The 12,753-nt window shown below is 41.4% G+C and overlaps 1 protein-coding gene across 1 annotated transcript; it reads left to right on the forward strand.

Annotated features, from left to right (window-relative positions):
- The first annotated feature begins 766 nt into the window (after nt 1-766).
- LOC118373508 (E3 ubiquitin/ISG15 ligase TRIM25-like) lies at nt 767-6,003 on the forward strand. Its single transcript, XM_052505707.1, has 7 exons — nt 767-1,394; nt 1,761-1,856; nt 3,625-3,858; nt 4,084-4,243; nt 4,391-4,461; nt 4,642-4,712; nt 5,462-6,003. The coding sequence occupies exons 1-7, from the start codon at nt 801-803 to the stop codon at nt 5,742-5,744; spliced, it is 1,509 nt and encodes a 502-aa protein (XP_052361667.1). The 5' UTR covers nt 767-800; the 3' UTR covers nt 5,745-6,003.
- Nucleotides 6,004-12,753: the final 6,750 nt, after the last annotated feature.

The raw sequence follows: 12,753 nt of genomic DNA on the forward strand, positions 1-12,753 counted from the left end.
CTAAACTTTTCAATAGCTCAAAATAGCATCTTATCTGTCCCTTCTTACAATCGCAGTATTTTTTAAAAGGTATAGAAACATGCTACATTCATAGACAGCTCTATTTGCCTCTCATTTTGAATAACAACTCCAGAAATGGACATTGAAATGGTGATGGTTTTCATTATTTCTCATCCTGCATTAGTACCCTTTAGTTTATCTAGTGAACTCTAATGTAGACATCAGAAAAATAACACATTTGGACTAGGAACACAATGTACCTTTTAATGGTTCATTGTACATTGGCTACCAAAACATAATGGTCATACCCACAATAGTATACAATGAATTCTGGACACAGAGGTATATCAATCATTCACTTTACATTATGTTTCAATATCAAGTATAAATTTATATCTGGATAATATATAGTAAACGGGACTTCAGGCTTCGACCAGAAAGCCCTCATGTTTAGTCCAGGATCACAATTCATGTTACTGGAGCAACCCCTGAGAATAATTGTTACCTCTCTAAATATATGGCTCTGGAGGAAAGTGTGTTGAAATAGCAGTGGGCTGGATTCTAACCCAAGCTGCAGAAGTATATGTCACAAAGCAACGTAGACCTGTAAACCAGCCGAGGCAACAGGATATTCATTATTGCATCGGACGACATTCCTCTATCTCCCTCCCGCTAACTAACCCCACCTTCTGGCAGAACCAGGAAGTCCCTCCCCTCCCACAAACTTTCTTCTGGGAAAACAAAACTTATCTGAATCTCGGTGCCGTTTGTCCGCGTGAAAGTGAGTAACAACCGTCCAAATGGCTCAGCAGGCAGTTCTGCTGGACCAGGACCAGTTCTCTAGTTCTGTCTGTCTGGATCTACTGAAGGAGCCCGTAGCTATTCCCTGTGGACACAGTTACTGTAGGAGCTGTATTGAGGGCTGCTGGGATCAGGATGATCTGAAGGGGATCTACAGCTGTCCTCAGTGCAGACAGACCTTCACTCCAAGGCCTGCTCTGAGAAAGAATAACATGTTGGCTGAAGTGGTGGAGAAACTGAAGAAGACAGGACTTCAGGCTGCTCCCCCTGATCTGTGCTATGCTGGACCTGGAGATGTGGCATGTGATTTCTGCACTGGGACTAGAAAGCAGAAAGCCCTCATGTCCTGTCTGGTGTGTCTGGTGTCTTCCTGCAAGACTCACCTACAGCCTCACTATAGTGTCCCTGCACTAAAGAAGCACAAGCTGGTCAAAGCTTCCACACAGCTACAGGAGAACATCTGCTCCTGTCATGACGAACTGCTGAAGATTTACTGTCGTACCGATCAGAATTGTATCTGTTATCTGTGTATGGTGGATGATCATAAAGGCCATGATACAGTGTCAGCTGCAGCGGAGAGGACTGAGAAACAGGTTAGACCAGAATAACTTGTTGGTGACTCTGATAAACAAATGATTAAATATACAGCAGGAGAGCTGTTTGAATATGAGATAAACACATATAATTAGTTACATGAAAAACATTGTCTAAATGTATCACCATTAGCTGTTGTCACACACCATCATTTTCTTTTGAGTCCAAAGTTCTGTTTAAACTATATGATATGAGTACTGTAAAGAAACATAATAATTCAACTAACAACATAGATAAATCATTTTGCAGTGGGACTTCTATTACAATTGAAACTCTACTCTCTATGGCCCTATATCATAATACTATACTATTGCACTACTGGACAAATAAATCTTGATAGCTCAATGAACAGTGTTTCTCCATAGAGTCAGCTGGGGATGAGTCAGCAGAAGCTCCAGCAGAGAATCCAGGAGAGAGAGAAGGAGCTGAAGGAGCTCCAACAGGCTGTGGAGTCTCTCAAGGTAAGTATTATTGACCAGGGGCCAGTTTAAAAAAAATCTGGATTATAATCTGGATTCTGTATTGCTATTATTTATTTTTTTATTCCATTTTTTGATTACATTTAATCCTATCCGATTTCCGAAATCCGATCAGATAACTTTTGACAAACTTGGCCCAGAGGACTGGAGATGCACCATTTCACTTCCCTCCTCCAGTCAGCCAGTCAGAGAGAGAGGAGACACTCTCCAATCCTACAGAGACTCACTGTGGGGAACAGGCTCTCTGGGCTCCCAGTCAGAGAGAGAGGAGACACTCTCCAATCCTACAGAGACTCACTGTGGGGAACAGGCTCTCTGGGCTCCCAGTCAGAGATGAAATACACTCTTATAAAAAGGAACCATTAAGGGTTCTTCAACCTGTTTAAGTAGGACCGTTTCTGATTCTAGGCCCTTTATGATTCTAGGTAGAACCCTCTGGAAAGGGTTCTACCCAGTACCCCCGAATGAAAAATACTACAGTTTACGATAGAATATTACAGTACTTACCATTTCATTATATAGAAACTGTAGTATACTGTAGAATACTATACTAAACACAAGTATCTGTCGATCATGTGTAGTACTTACTATAAAATGTTGTAATATACTGAAATACTATTGTGAATACTTCAGTATTATCTACCCCCAAAAACACTGTAGTAAGTAATAATAAAATTGTATTTGTCACATTTGCCAAATACAACAGGTGCAGACTTCATAGTGAAATTCTTACCTACGAACACTTTCCCAACAATGCAGAGTTAAAAAGTAAGAAAACTGTACTATTAAAAAAAAGTATATAGTAACACAATTAAATAACAATAATGAGGCTATTACAAGGAATACCGGTCCCCAGTCAATGTGCAGGGGTACGAGGTACTTGAGGTAACTGAGGTAACATACACTGAGTGTACAAAACATTAAGGATGCCTGCTCTTTCCATGATATAGACTGACCAGGTGAATCCAGGTGAAAGCTATGATCCCTCATTGATGTCACTTGTGAAATCCACTTCAGTCAGTGTAGATGAAGGGGAGGAGACAGGTTAAAGAAGGATTTTTAAACCTTGAGACAATTGAGACATGGACTGTGTGTGTGAATGGGAAGGAAAAAAGATCGAAGTGCATTTGAACGGGGTATGGTTGTAGGTGCACTGGGTTTTGTCACGAACTGCAACGCTGCTGGGTGTTTCATGCTCAACAGTTTCCTGTGTGTATGAAGAATGGTCTACCACCCAAAGGATATGCAGCCAACTGTGGGAAGCATTGGAGACAACATGGGCCACATCCCTGTGGAAGTCTTTCGACAGCTTGTAGTGTCCATGTTCCAAGGCTGTTCAGAGGGCAATGGAGGGGAGGGGGGTCAAGTGAAACACAATATTAAGGTGTTCTTAATGTTTTGTACAATCAGTGAATAGTATTTATGTGGGCCTCTATGAAGGTTTCTACCTAGAACCCTTTAACATCTAGGTTGTACATTTTGCTGGAGGGTTGGGTTGTGGGTAATTGGGAATCTGTTCTTTGCATGAGTTCACTTACAGTCGGTTGTACCTATGATTTTGATTGTTGTTTATTGTACTTGTATTGTTCCTGGGTTTCATTGGGGTGGCTAGACTGATACCATCAGTGAGAAAGCTTATTCAGATGAAAAGGCTTCTAGGTAGAACCTTATTCCTCTGTAATAAAATGGCCTGGGGAAAAAGTATTCGACTTAACATGGAGCCTTCTCTTCTCTCTTTGTGCCTGAACAGCACTCTGCACAGGCAGCAGTGGAGGACAGTGATAGGATCTTTACTGAGCTGATCCACTCCATTGAGAGAAGGTGCTCTGAGGTGAAGGAGCTGATCAGAGACCAGGAGAAGGCTCAAGTGAGTCAAGCTGATGGACTCCTGGAGCAACTGGAGCAGGAGATAGCTGAGCTGAGGAGGAGAAACGCTGAGCTGGAGCAGCTCTCACACACAGAGGATCACATCCATTTCCTCCAGGTAACTAAACTGCCTTGATACAGGTGATACAGAAATTAACTTATTGTGAAACTGTACATTTAGTCAGTTATACTCTATTCGTTATATCAGTATTCATGTTTTCTGACATCCATTAAAAAAACATATGATCACGAAATACATTGTGTCAGTCATCAGCTCTCTTTCTCTCTCTTCTTTCGCTCTCTCTCACTCTCTCTCTCTCACACTCTCTCTGTCTCTCTACAGAGTTATCAGTCTCTCTCCAGTCCCAGTGTCTCTTCAGACTTACCCGGCATCGTTATCCATCCTCTTCAGTACTTTGGAGATGTGAATAAGGCTGTTTCTGATGTCAGAGAGAAACTGGAAGACTTCCTTAAAGGAGAATGGACCAAGATCTCCACCATAGGTGAGTTGAAAATAATACTAACACAATACATAGTGTAAGAACACCTAGTTTAGACAACTCAGAGGTCCTATAGTCATCACTTTATACATGTGCAATATGGTATGCTGATAATATTCTCTCTCTCCGTAAATGTCTGTGTGTTTGTAGTGAATTCAGTGGATGTTTTACTGCCTCCAGAGCCCAAGACTAGAGAATGTTTCTTACAACGCCTCTTACAAGTACCTAACAGTCTCTTTTTTCTGACACTATTCACAAACCTTGTGATATTTCAATAGTAGATACTGCTCTCATTGATCTCTGCTCTGCTGTAAACAAAGACAGGGTAGATACAGTACCGTGTGTGTCTTAACTTACTGTTCTAACTCCCCTCATTGGTCTCTGCTCTGCTCTTCTCCCAGGTTCCTTCCAGCTCACACTGGACCCAAATACAGCACAGAAATCCCTCTCTCTGTCTGAGTAAAACAGAAAGGTGACAGTTGTTAATGCTGTTAACGATCCAAATCCTGACCATCCAGACAGATTCACTGGTTGGTGTCAGGTCCTTTGTCGAGAGGGTCTGTCTGGACGCTGTTACTGGGAGGTGGAGTACAAGTAGAATATGGATGGTTAATGATTCCAGATTCGGATACAATGACAAATCTTGGAGTTTAGAGTGCTCTAGTAATGGTAATAGTTTCAGACACAATAATGTTGAGACTAAAGTATCAGGCCCTTAGTCCTCCAGTGTAGGAGTGAACCTGGATCACAAGGCAGGTATTCTGACCTTCTTCAGCATCTCTGACACAATGACCCTCCTCCACAGAGTCCAAACCACGTTCACTAAACTCCTCTATCATGGGATATGGGTTGGGAACCAAAATAATTCTGCTGTGCTGTGTAAACCACAAGATTTATTTCGCCTCTAGATTAAACTACAGAGTTCCCCATATTAGAATGATGGTAAATTCTCTTTTAGTCTGGTATGTACAATTATTTTTGAAGGGATTGAATCTTTGTTAGTATAGGTTTTAATCACATTCATATTGATCTATTCTCTCTTTGATGAAGTCTAAACTAAATTACTGCTGTGTTGACATCTTTTCTCAATAATGTGGAAGGACCACCAGAGGGCATGCTGCTCCCACGGACAGTTGCCCAGCCCAACATGTGAGTCAAGGTGATCAGAGGCAATTAAGCGCAGCTGACGGTATTAATGAGCTATTCTATTTCCCCTACAAGAGAGAGGAGGGAACCAGCAGAGAGGAGAGGTGAGGTGGGAACCAGCAGAGAGGAGGGAACCAGCAGAGAGGAGAGAAGAGGTGAGGTGGGAACCAGCAGAGAGGAGAGGAGAGGAGGGAACCAGCAGAGAGGCGGGATCCAGCAGAGAGGAGAGGAGGGAACCAGCAGAGAGAAGATAATGTACTTTTTGGAAGGGAAGGGGAGAAGAAGGGGACAAACTACCTATTGGGACCGGCAATCACAGATCCGGACCACCAACCGAAGGGACTTTTTCACAGACTAATCGTATAGGTGGTCTTTTCTGTTATAATTTAAAGATACTCTTTATGTTCCTTGTTATTGTAAAGAAGAAGATTTGTGTTTTCCTTGTGAGATCATCCTTGATTGTGTTGGATTGTTTTAAGAGGAAAAAATGATCTCCGTAGAGAAATTTGTTCAATTTTAAGGAAACCTGCTCCTGATTCGTTTATTCCACCTTTGCGCTTTAGAGCAACCTCAAAGGACCTGGTTCGCTCACAATAATAAAAAAGATTGTTTGTTCATTTGAATAAGTTGTATTATTATTTATCCTTGAAATGGAATGTTTCATTTTCTGAAATCTATGTTGGCTTCCAGCTTGAAATATACTTATTCATGTTACCATACTAGAACATATCAATTACTGTACATGTATAAGGAATGTATCGGTTGGGGTCAATGGAGGGTGGATAAAAACTAAGTGTATGGAAAGTTACTGAGTGAGGAAGGGGGAGTGCACAAAGTTTACACTCTAAAAAATATGGTATTGTTAAATGTATGGCTCCTAAGGAGGGAGGCAAAGGGCAACAGTCTGGTTTCAGTCACTGGTAAGGTAGGACAGCCATGGATTAGGGAGGAGTGAGGAATTCGGCTTGAGGTCAGGTCTGATGAAGTGAGAAGGAACAGTCCTATTACACACACACACTTCCAAGCCCACAAAGGTTCTAGCATCAAGCGTGGCCATGACTGTACTAGTGAGAGGATCCAATTAAGTTCCTGACAAGCAACAGAGATGTATTGTCTGTTAGGATGTTGGGTCCACCTAGAAGGAGGATATAAATATACAGTACCAGTCAAACGTTTGGACACACCTACTAATTTCTTTATTTGTACTATTTTCTACATTGTAGAATAGTTGTGACTTCAAAACTATGAAATAACACACATGGAATCATGTGTTAAACAAATCTAAATGTATTTTATATTTGAGGTTCTTCAAAGTTGCCACCCTTTGCCTTGACAGCATTGCATATGCTTAGTTCAACTGTCACACTCCAAGAGACCCCAAAATATAAGCTAAACATTGTAAATGTAAACCAACACTGTATAGCCTCATAACATGGTTAAAACAATTTTGATATCATGGTTTGTCAATCCTTAGCTTCCATAGCTCAGAAACAAAGAGAGAAGAGAAGGCTCCATGTTAAGTAGAATAGATGGCGTCATGAGGAAGGAAAATTGTTGATATATTGAAGCAACATCAAGACATCAGTCAGGAAGTTAAATCTTGATCGCAAATGGGTCTTCCAAATGGACAATGACCCCAAGCATACTTCCAAAGTTGTGGCAAAATGGCTTAAGGACAACAAAGTCAAGGTATTGGAGTAGCCATCACAAAGCCCCTCAATCCTATAGAAAATGTGTAGGCAGAACTGAAAAAGCGTGTGCGAGCAAGGAGGCCTATAAATCTGACACCAGCTCTGTTAAGAGGAATGGGCCAAAATTCACCCAACGTATTGTGGGAAGCTTGTGGAAGGCTACCCAAAACATTTGACCCAAGTTAAACAATTTAAAGGCAATGCTACCAAATACTAATTGAGTGTATGTAAACTTTGTGTCACGTTCTGACCATCGTTCGCATGTGTTTTCCTTGTTTTAGTGTTGGTCAGGACGTGAGCTGGGTGGGCATTCTATGTTGTGTGTCTGGTTTGTCTATTTCTATGTTTGGCCTGATATGGTTCTCAATCAGAGGCAGGTGTTAGTCATTGTCTCTGATTGGGAACCATATTTAGGTAGCCTGTTTTGTGTTGGGTTTTGTGGGTGATTGTTCCTGTCTCTGTGTTTGCACCAGATAGGGCTGTTTAGGTTTTCGCACGTTTTTGTTAGTTCATTCATGTATAGTGTCTTTATAAATTAAACATGAATAACCACCACGCTGCATTTTGGTCCGCCTCTCTTTCACCAGAAGAAAACCGTTACCACTGGGAATGTGATGAAAGAAAGAAAAGCTGAAATAAATCATTCTCTCTATGTAACGGCGTTCGTCTGTTGAAGGAGAGTCGGACCAAAATGCGGCGTGGTGGTTACTCATGTTCTTTAATGAAAAAATTACGATACATGAAATAACTAATATATATACAAAAACAACGCGAAAACCTATACAGTCTGTCTGGTGACAACTAACACAGAGACAGGAACAATCACCCACAAAATACACAGTGAAACCCAGGCTACCTAAATATGGTTCCCAATCAGAGACAATGAGAATCACCTGACTCTGATTGAGAACCGCCTCAGGCAGCCAAGCCTACTCTAGACACCCCTACTCAGCCGCAATCCCAATACCTATAAACCCCAATACAAAAACACACCATAACATAAACCCATGTCACACCCTGGCCTGATCAAATAAATAACGAAAACACAAAATACTAAGACCAAAGCGTGACACTCTACTATTATTCTGACATTTTACATTCTTAAAATAAAGTGGTGATCCTAACTAACCTAAAACAGGGATTTTTTACGAGGATTAAATGTCAGGAATTGTGAAAAATAAAATACAAAAATTAGTTTAAATGTATTTGGTTAAGGTGTATGTAAACTCCCGACTTCAACTGTATGCATTTAGTCAATTATACTTTATTCTCCATATCAGTATTCATGTTTTCTGACATTAATACAAAAATAATTATCACAAAAACATTGTGTAAATTATCTGCTCTCTCTCTCCCACTCTCTCTCTCAACAGTTAACAGTCCCTCTCCAGTCCCAGTGTCTCTTCAGACTTACCCAGCATCGTTATCTGCCCTCCTTGGTACTTTGGAGATGTGAATAAGGCTGTTTCTGATGTCAGAGAGAAACTAGAAGACTTCCTTAAAGGAGAATGGACCAAGATCTCCACCACAGGTGAGTTGACAATAATACTAACACAATACATAGTGTCAGAACACCTAGTTTAGACCAATCAGAGGTCCTATAGTCATCACTTTATACATGTATATTATGGTATGCTGATAATATTCTCTCTGTGAATGTCTGTGTGTCTGTAGTGATTTCAGTGGATGTTTTACTGCCTCCAGAGCCCAAGACTAGAGAACACTTCTTACAATGTGAGATTCTTCACCAAGTAACTAACAGTCTTTTTTTTTCTGACACTCCTCACGAACCTTGTGATATATTAATAGTAGATACTGCTCTCATTGATCTCTGCTATTTTTGAAAAACACTATACACAGTTCTCTACATTAGACACATCATTCAAAACTAACAGGCCTTGTGTTTCGTTTGGGAAACTGCTATTCCAAATGCCACACTCATTTACCGATTGCCTACACCCAGTGCTCACGTGTGAAAACACATAGCTATTTTCTTCACTTAGAAATCAGAGCTTGAGTACTATAAATAGGCTTCAGGTTGGCTTTCTTGGTTTGGACCACAATGGAGGCCAATTTTGGAGAGAGAGTTAGAGGAAGAGGAGTGAGAGTATGAGGGGCACGAGGACAAGGAGGAGGAAGAGGACAAGGACAAGGATGAGGACAAGGGAAAGGAGGAGGACAAGGACAAGGGGGAAGAGGATAAGGACGAGGGGGAAGAGGACAAGGACAAGCCTATTTGTTTATCTTCTACTGTATTTATTTTGTCTGTTACTGTTCATCCCGAAATCCGGATGAAAATACAATGTTTTGAGAAAGAAATACATCACATTTTTTCCCCGCTTGCATGTCTGTTTATAGTGTAAATATATACTGAATATGCATACACACTGTATATATTTGTGCACATACATGTACGTGAGTGCCATGACAAACTTCTGTGGACTCCAAAGCACACTGAACATGCAAAAGACACAAGATAGTAGTGTTTTACATTTGTCACATCCGTGTGTAGTTGGTGTGTATAAAGAGCTAATCATTTGATGGTTTGTGTGTAGAGTTTTGATGTAAAAACACAATTTTGAGAAGAGTTCAAATAGTTTTGAAGTAAGTGTTTTTGTTTTGCAAGAGTGTTGTTTTGGGGTCAAAAACTGTAAAAATAAAATAAAAATATCGGACAAAACACACATCCTGACAAGAGAGACACCACACCACTACATAAAGAGAGACCTAAGATGACAACACAGCATGGTAGCAACATAACTTGGCAGCAGCACAACATGGTAGCAGCACAAATCATGGTACACAGATTATTGGGCACAGACAACAGCACAAAGGGCAAAAAGATAGAGAAAACAACACATCACGTGAAGCAGCCACAATTGTCAGTAAGAGTGTCCATGATTGAGTCTTTGAATGAAGAGATGGAGATAAAACTGTCCAGTTTGAGTGTTTGTTGCAGCTCGTTCCAGTCGCTAGCTGCAGTGAACTGAAAAGAGGAGCGACCCAGGGATATGTGTGCTTTGGGGACCTTTAACAGAATGTGACTGGCAGAACTTGTGTTGCATGTGGAGGATGAGGGCTGCAGTAGGTATCTCAGATAGGGGGGAGTGAGGCCTAAGAGGGTTTTATAAATAAGCTTCAACCTGTGGGTCTTGTGACGGGTATACAGAGATGACCAGTTTACAGAGGAGTATAGAGTGCAGTGATGTGTCCTATAAGGAGCATTGGTGGCAAATCTGATAGTCGAATGGTAAAGAACGTCTAGTCGCTGGACTGCACCCTTACCTGTCGATCTATAAATTACATCTCTGTAAACCTTAGCCTACTCCCAAGTACTTGTGTGATGTGACTACCTCTAGCTCTAAAACCTCAGAGGTAGCAATCCCACCGGTTAGGAGAGGGGCATTCTTTTTACCAAACCACATTACCTTTGTTTTGGAGGTGTTCAGAACAAGGTTAAGGGCAGAGAAAGCTTGTTGGACACTAAGCAAGCTTTGTTGTAGAGCATTTAACACAAAATCCAGTGAGGGGCCAGCTGAGTATAAGACTGTGTCATCTGAATATAAATGGATGAGAGAGCTTCCTACTGCCTCAGCTATAATATAATAATAATATAATAATAATAATATATGCCATTTAGCAGACGCTTTTATCCAAAGCGACTTACAGTCAGTCATGTGTGCATACATTCTACGTATGGGTGGTCCCGGGAATCGAACCCACTACCCTGGCGTTACAAGCGCCATGCTCTACCAACTGAGCTACAGAACCACTGTGTTGTTGATGTAAATTGAGAAGAGCATGGGGCCTAGGATTGAGCCTTGATGTACTCCCTTGGTGACAGGCAGTGGCTGAGACAGCAGATATTCAGACTTTATACACTGCTCTGTTTGAGAGAGGTAGCTGGCAAACCAGGCTAAAGACCCCTCAGAGACACCAATACTCCTTAGCCGGCCCACAAGAATGGAAGGGTCTACTGTATCAAAAGCTTCGGCCAAGTCAATAAAACTAGCAGCACAACATTGCTTAGAATCAAGAGCAATGGTGACATCATTTAGGACCTTTAAAGTTACAGTCAAACATCCATAACCTGAGCGGAAACCAGATTGCATACCAGAGAGAATACTATAGACCTCAAGAAAGACAGTCAGTTGATTTTTTCCAACACTTTTCTTCACAGTTTTTTCCAAACAGGGCAAAATAGAAATTGATCTATACACCAGAAATTAGGATGAGCTTGATCTCCCCCGTCAAATAAAGGATACATCGTGGCTGCCGTTCAAGCAATGGGAACCTCCTAAGAGAGGATATACAGGTTAAAAAGGTCAGAGATATGCTTGCTGATGATAGGGGCAGCAACCTTAAAGAAGAAAGGGTCTAAACCACCTGACCCAGATGTTTTTTGGGGGTCAAGTTTAAGGAGGTCCTTTAGCACCTCAGACTCAGTGACCGCCTGCAGGGAGAAACTTTGTAGCAGGGCAGGGGGAAAAGAGGGAGATTAGGAAATGTTGGACAGGCAAGGAGGCATGGCTGAGTCAAATAGGAATCCTGAAGTGGTGATTTAAGAGCTCAGCCATGTGCCCCTTGTCGTTAACAACCACATAATCAACATAAAGGGACATGGGCAGCTGTGAGGAGAAGGGTTTATTCTTCAGGTATTTAACCATTTTCCAAAACTTATTGGGGTTAGACCCACAGAGAAAGACCTGCTCCTTAAAGTAACTAACTTTGGCCTTCCAGATTTCTCATTTACCTGAACGAGAGCCAGTCAGCCTTTCCCCAAATGTAATTCTTGAGGTGAAGTAACTTTGCCAGATCACGGTCGAACCAGGGGCAGAACCTGTTTTTAATTCAAATGTTATTCATGCGGCAATATAAAATATAAAAAAAGAAGGTCCGAGAGTATACGACAGAGGGGATCAAGGTGATTCTATACCAATTTACAGAGGCCAGGTCATGAAGGAAGGCTTTCTCACTAAAGTTTTTTAGCAAGCGCCAATGACAAATCAGGACAGGTCGTTTCGCTGAGCAGCCATTCTGAACACAGGCTGTAAAACAGTGATCACTATGGTCATTACAGAAAACACCAGACTGATACCTATTAGGATTATTTGTGAGGATAACGTCAAGGAGAGTAGCCTTTTCTGGGTGTTTGGAGTCAAACATTGTGGGATTGGTAATAATCTGAGAAAGATTTAGGGAGTTCCATTGCTTTAGGACTTGGTCAGGTAATATAAGCATGTCCCAGTTTGTCACCTAACAGGACAAATTCAGACTTAGTGTAAGGGGCCAGGAGAGAGCTTAGGGCATTTAGGGTACAGGCCGGTGCTGATGGTTGATGATAACACTTAGCAACAGTCAACAAAGAGCTATTTGAAAGTGCAATGCTTAAAACCAGCAAATTAAATTGTTTGGGAACAGACTTGGTGGAGACAACCGAGCACTGACGGTGTTCCTTGGTAAAGGTTGCAACTCCACCAGCTTTGGAAGATCTGTCTTTCCAAAAAAGGTTCTAACCAGAAAGGTTAACATCAGTGTTCAAAACACTCTTTCTTAACCACGTCTCAGTAATGACCAACACGTCTGTATTCGAGCTGTGAACCCACACTTTCAATTGATCCATTTTAGGTAATAAGCTTCTTGTGTTAAGGTGCAGAAAACCCAGGCTTTTACGAG

The sequence above is a fragment of the Oncorhynchus keta genome, chromosome 4 (assembly GCF_023373465.1).
Source record: "Oncorhynchus keta strain PuntledgeMale-10-30-2019 chromosome 4, Oket_V2, whole genome shotgun sequence".
Classification (NCBI taxonomy): domain Eukaryota; kingdom Metazoa; phylum Chordata; class Actinopteri; order Salmoniformes; family Salmonidae; genus Oncorhynchus; species Oncorhynchus keta.

Bases quoted from the DNA above. Each gene is read 5' to 3' on its own strand.
- LOC118373508 (XM_052505707.1), top strand. From the start codon at position 801: ATGGCTCAGCAGGCAGTTCTGCTGGACCAGGACCAGTTCTCTAGTTCT. The intron at 1,395-1,760 runs GTTAGACCAGAA...GTTTCTCCATAG, and splicing joins CGGAGAGGACTGAGAAACAG to AGTCAGCTGGGGATGAGTCA. The intron at 4,713-5,461 runs GTGACAGTTGTT...TTCCCCTACAAG, and splicing joins TGTCTGAGTAAAACAGAAAG to AGAGAGGAGGGAACCAGCAG.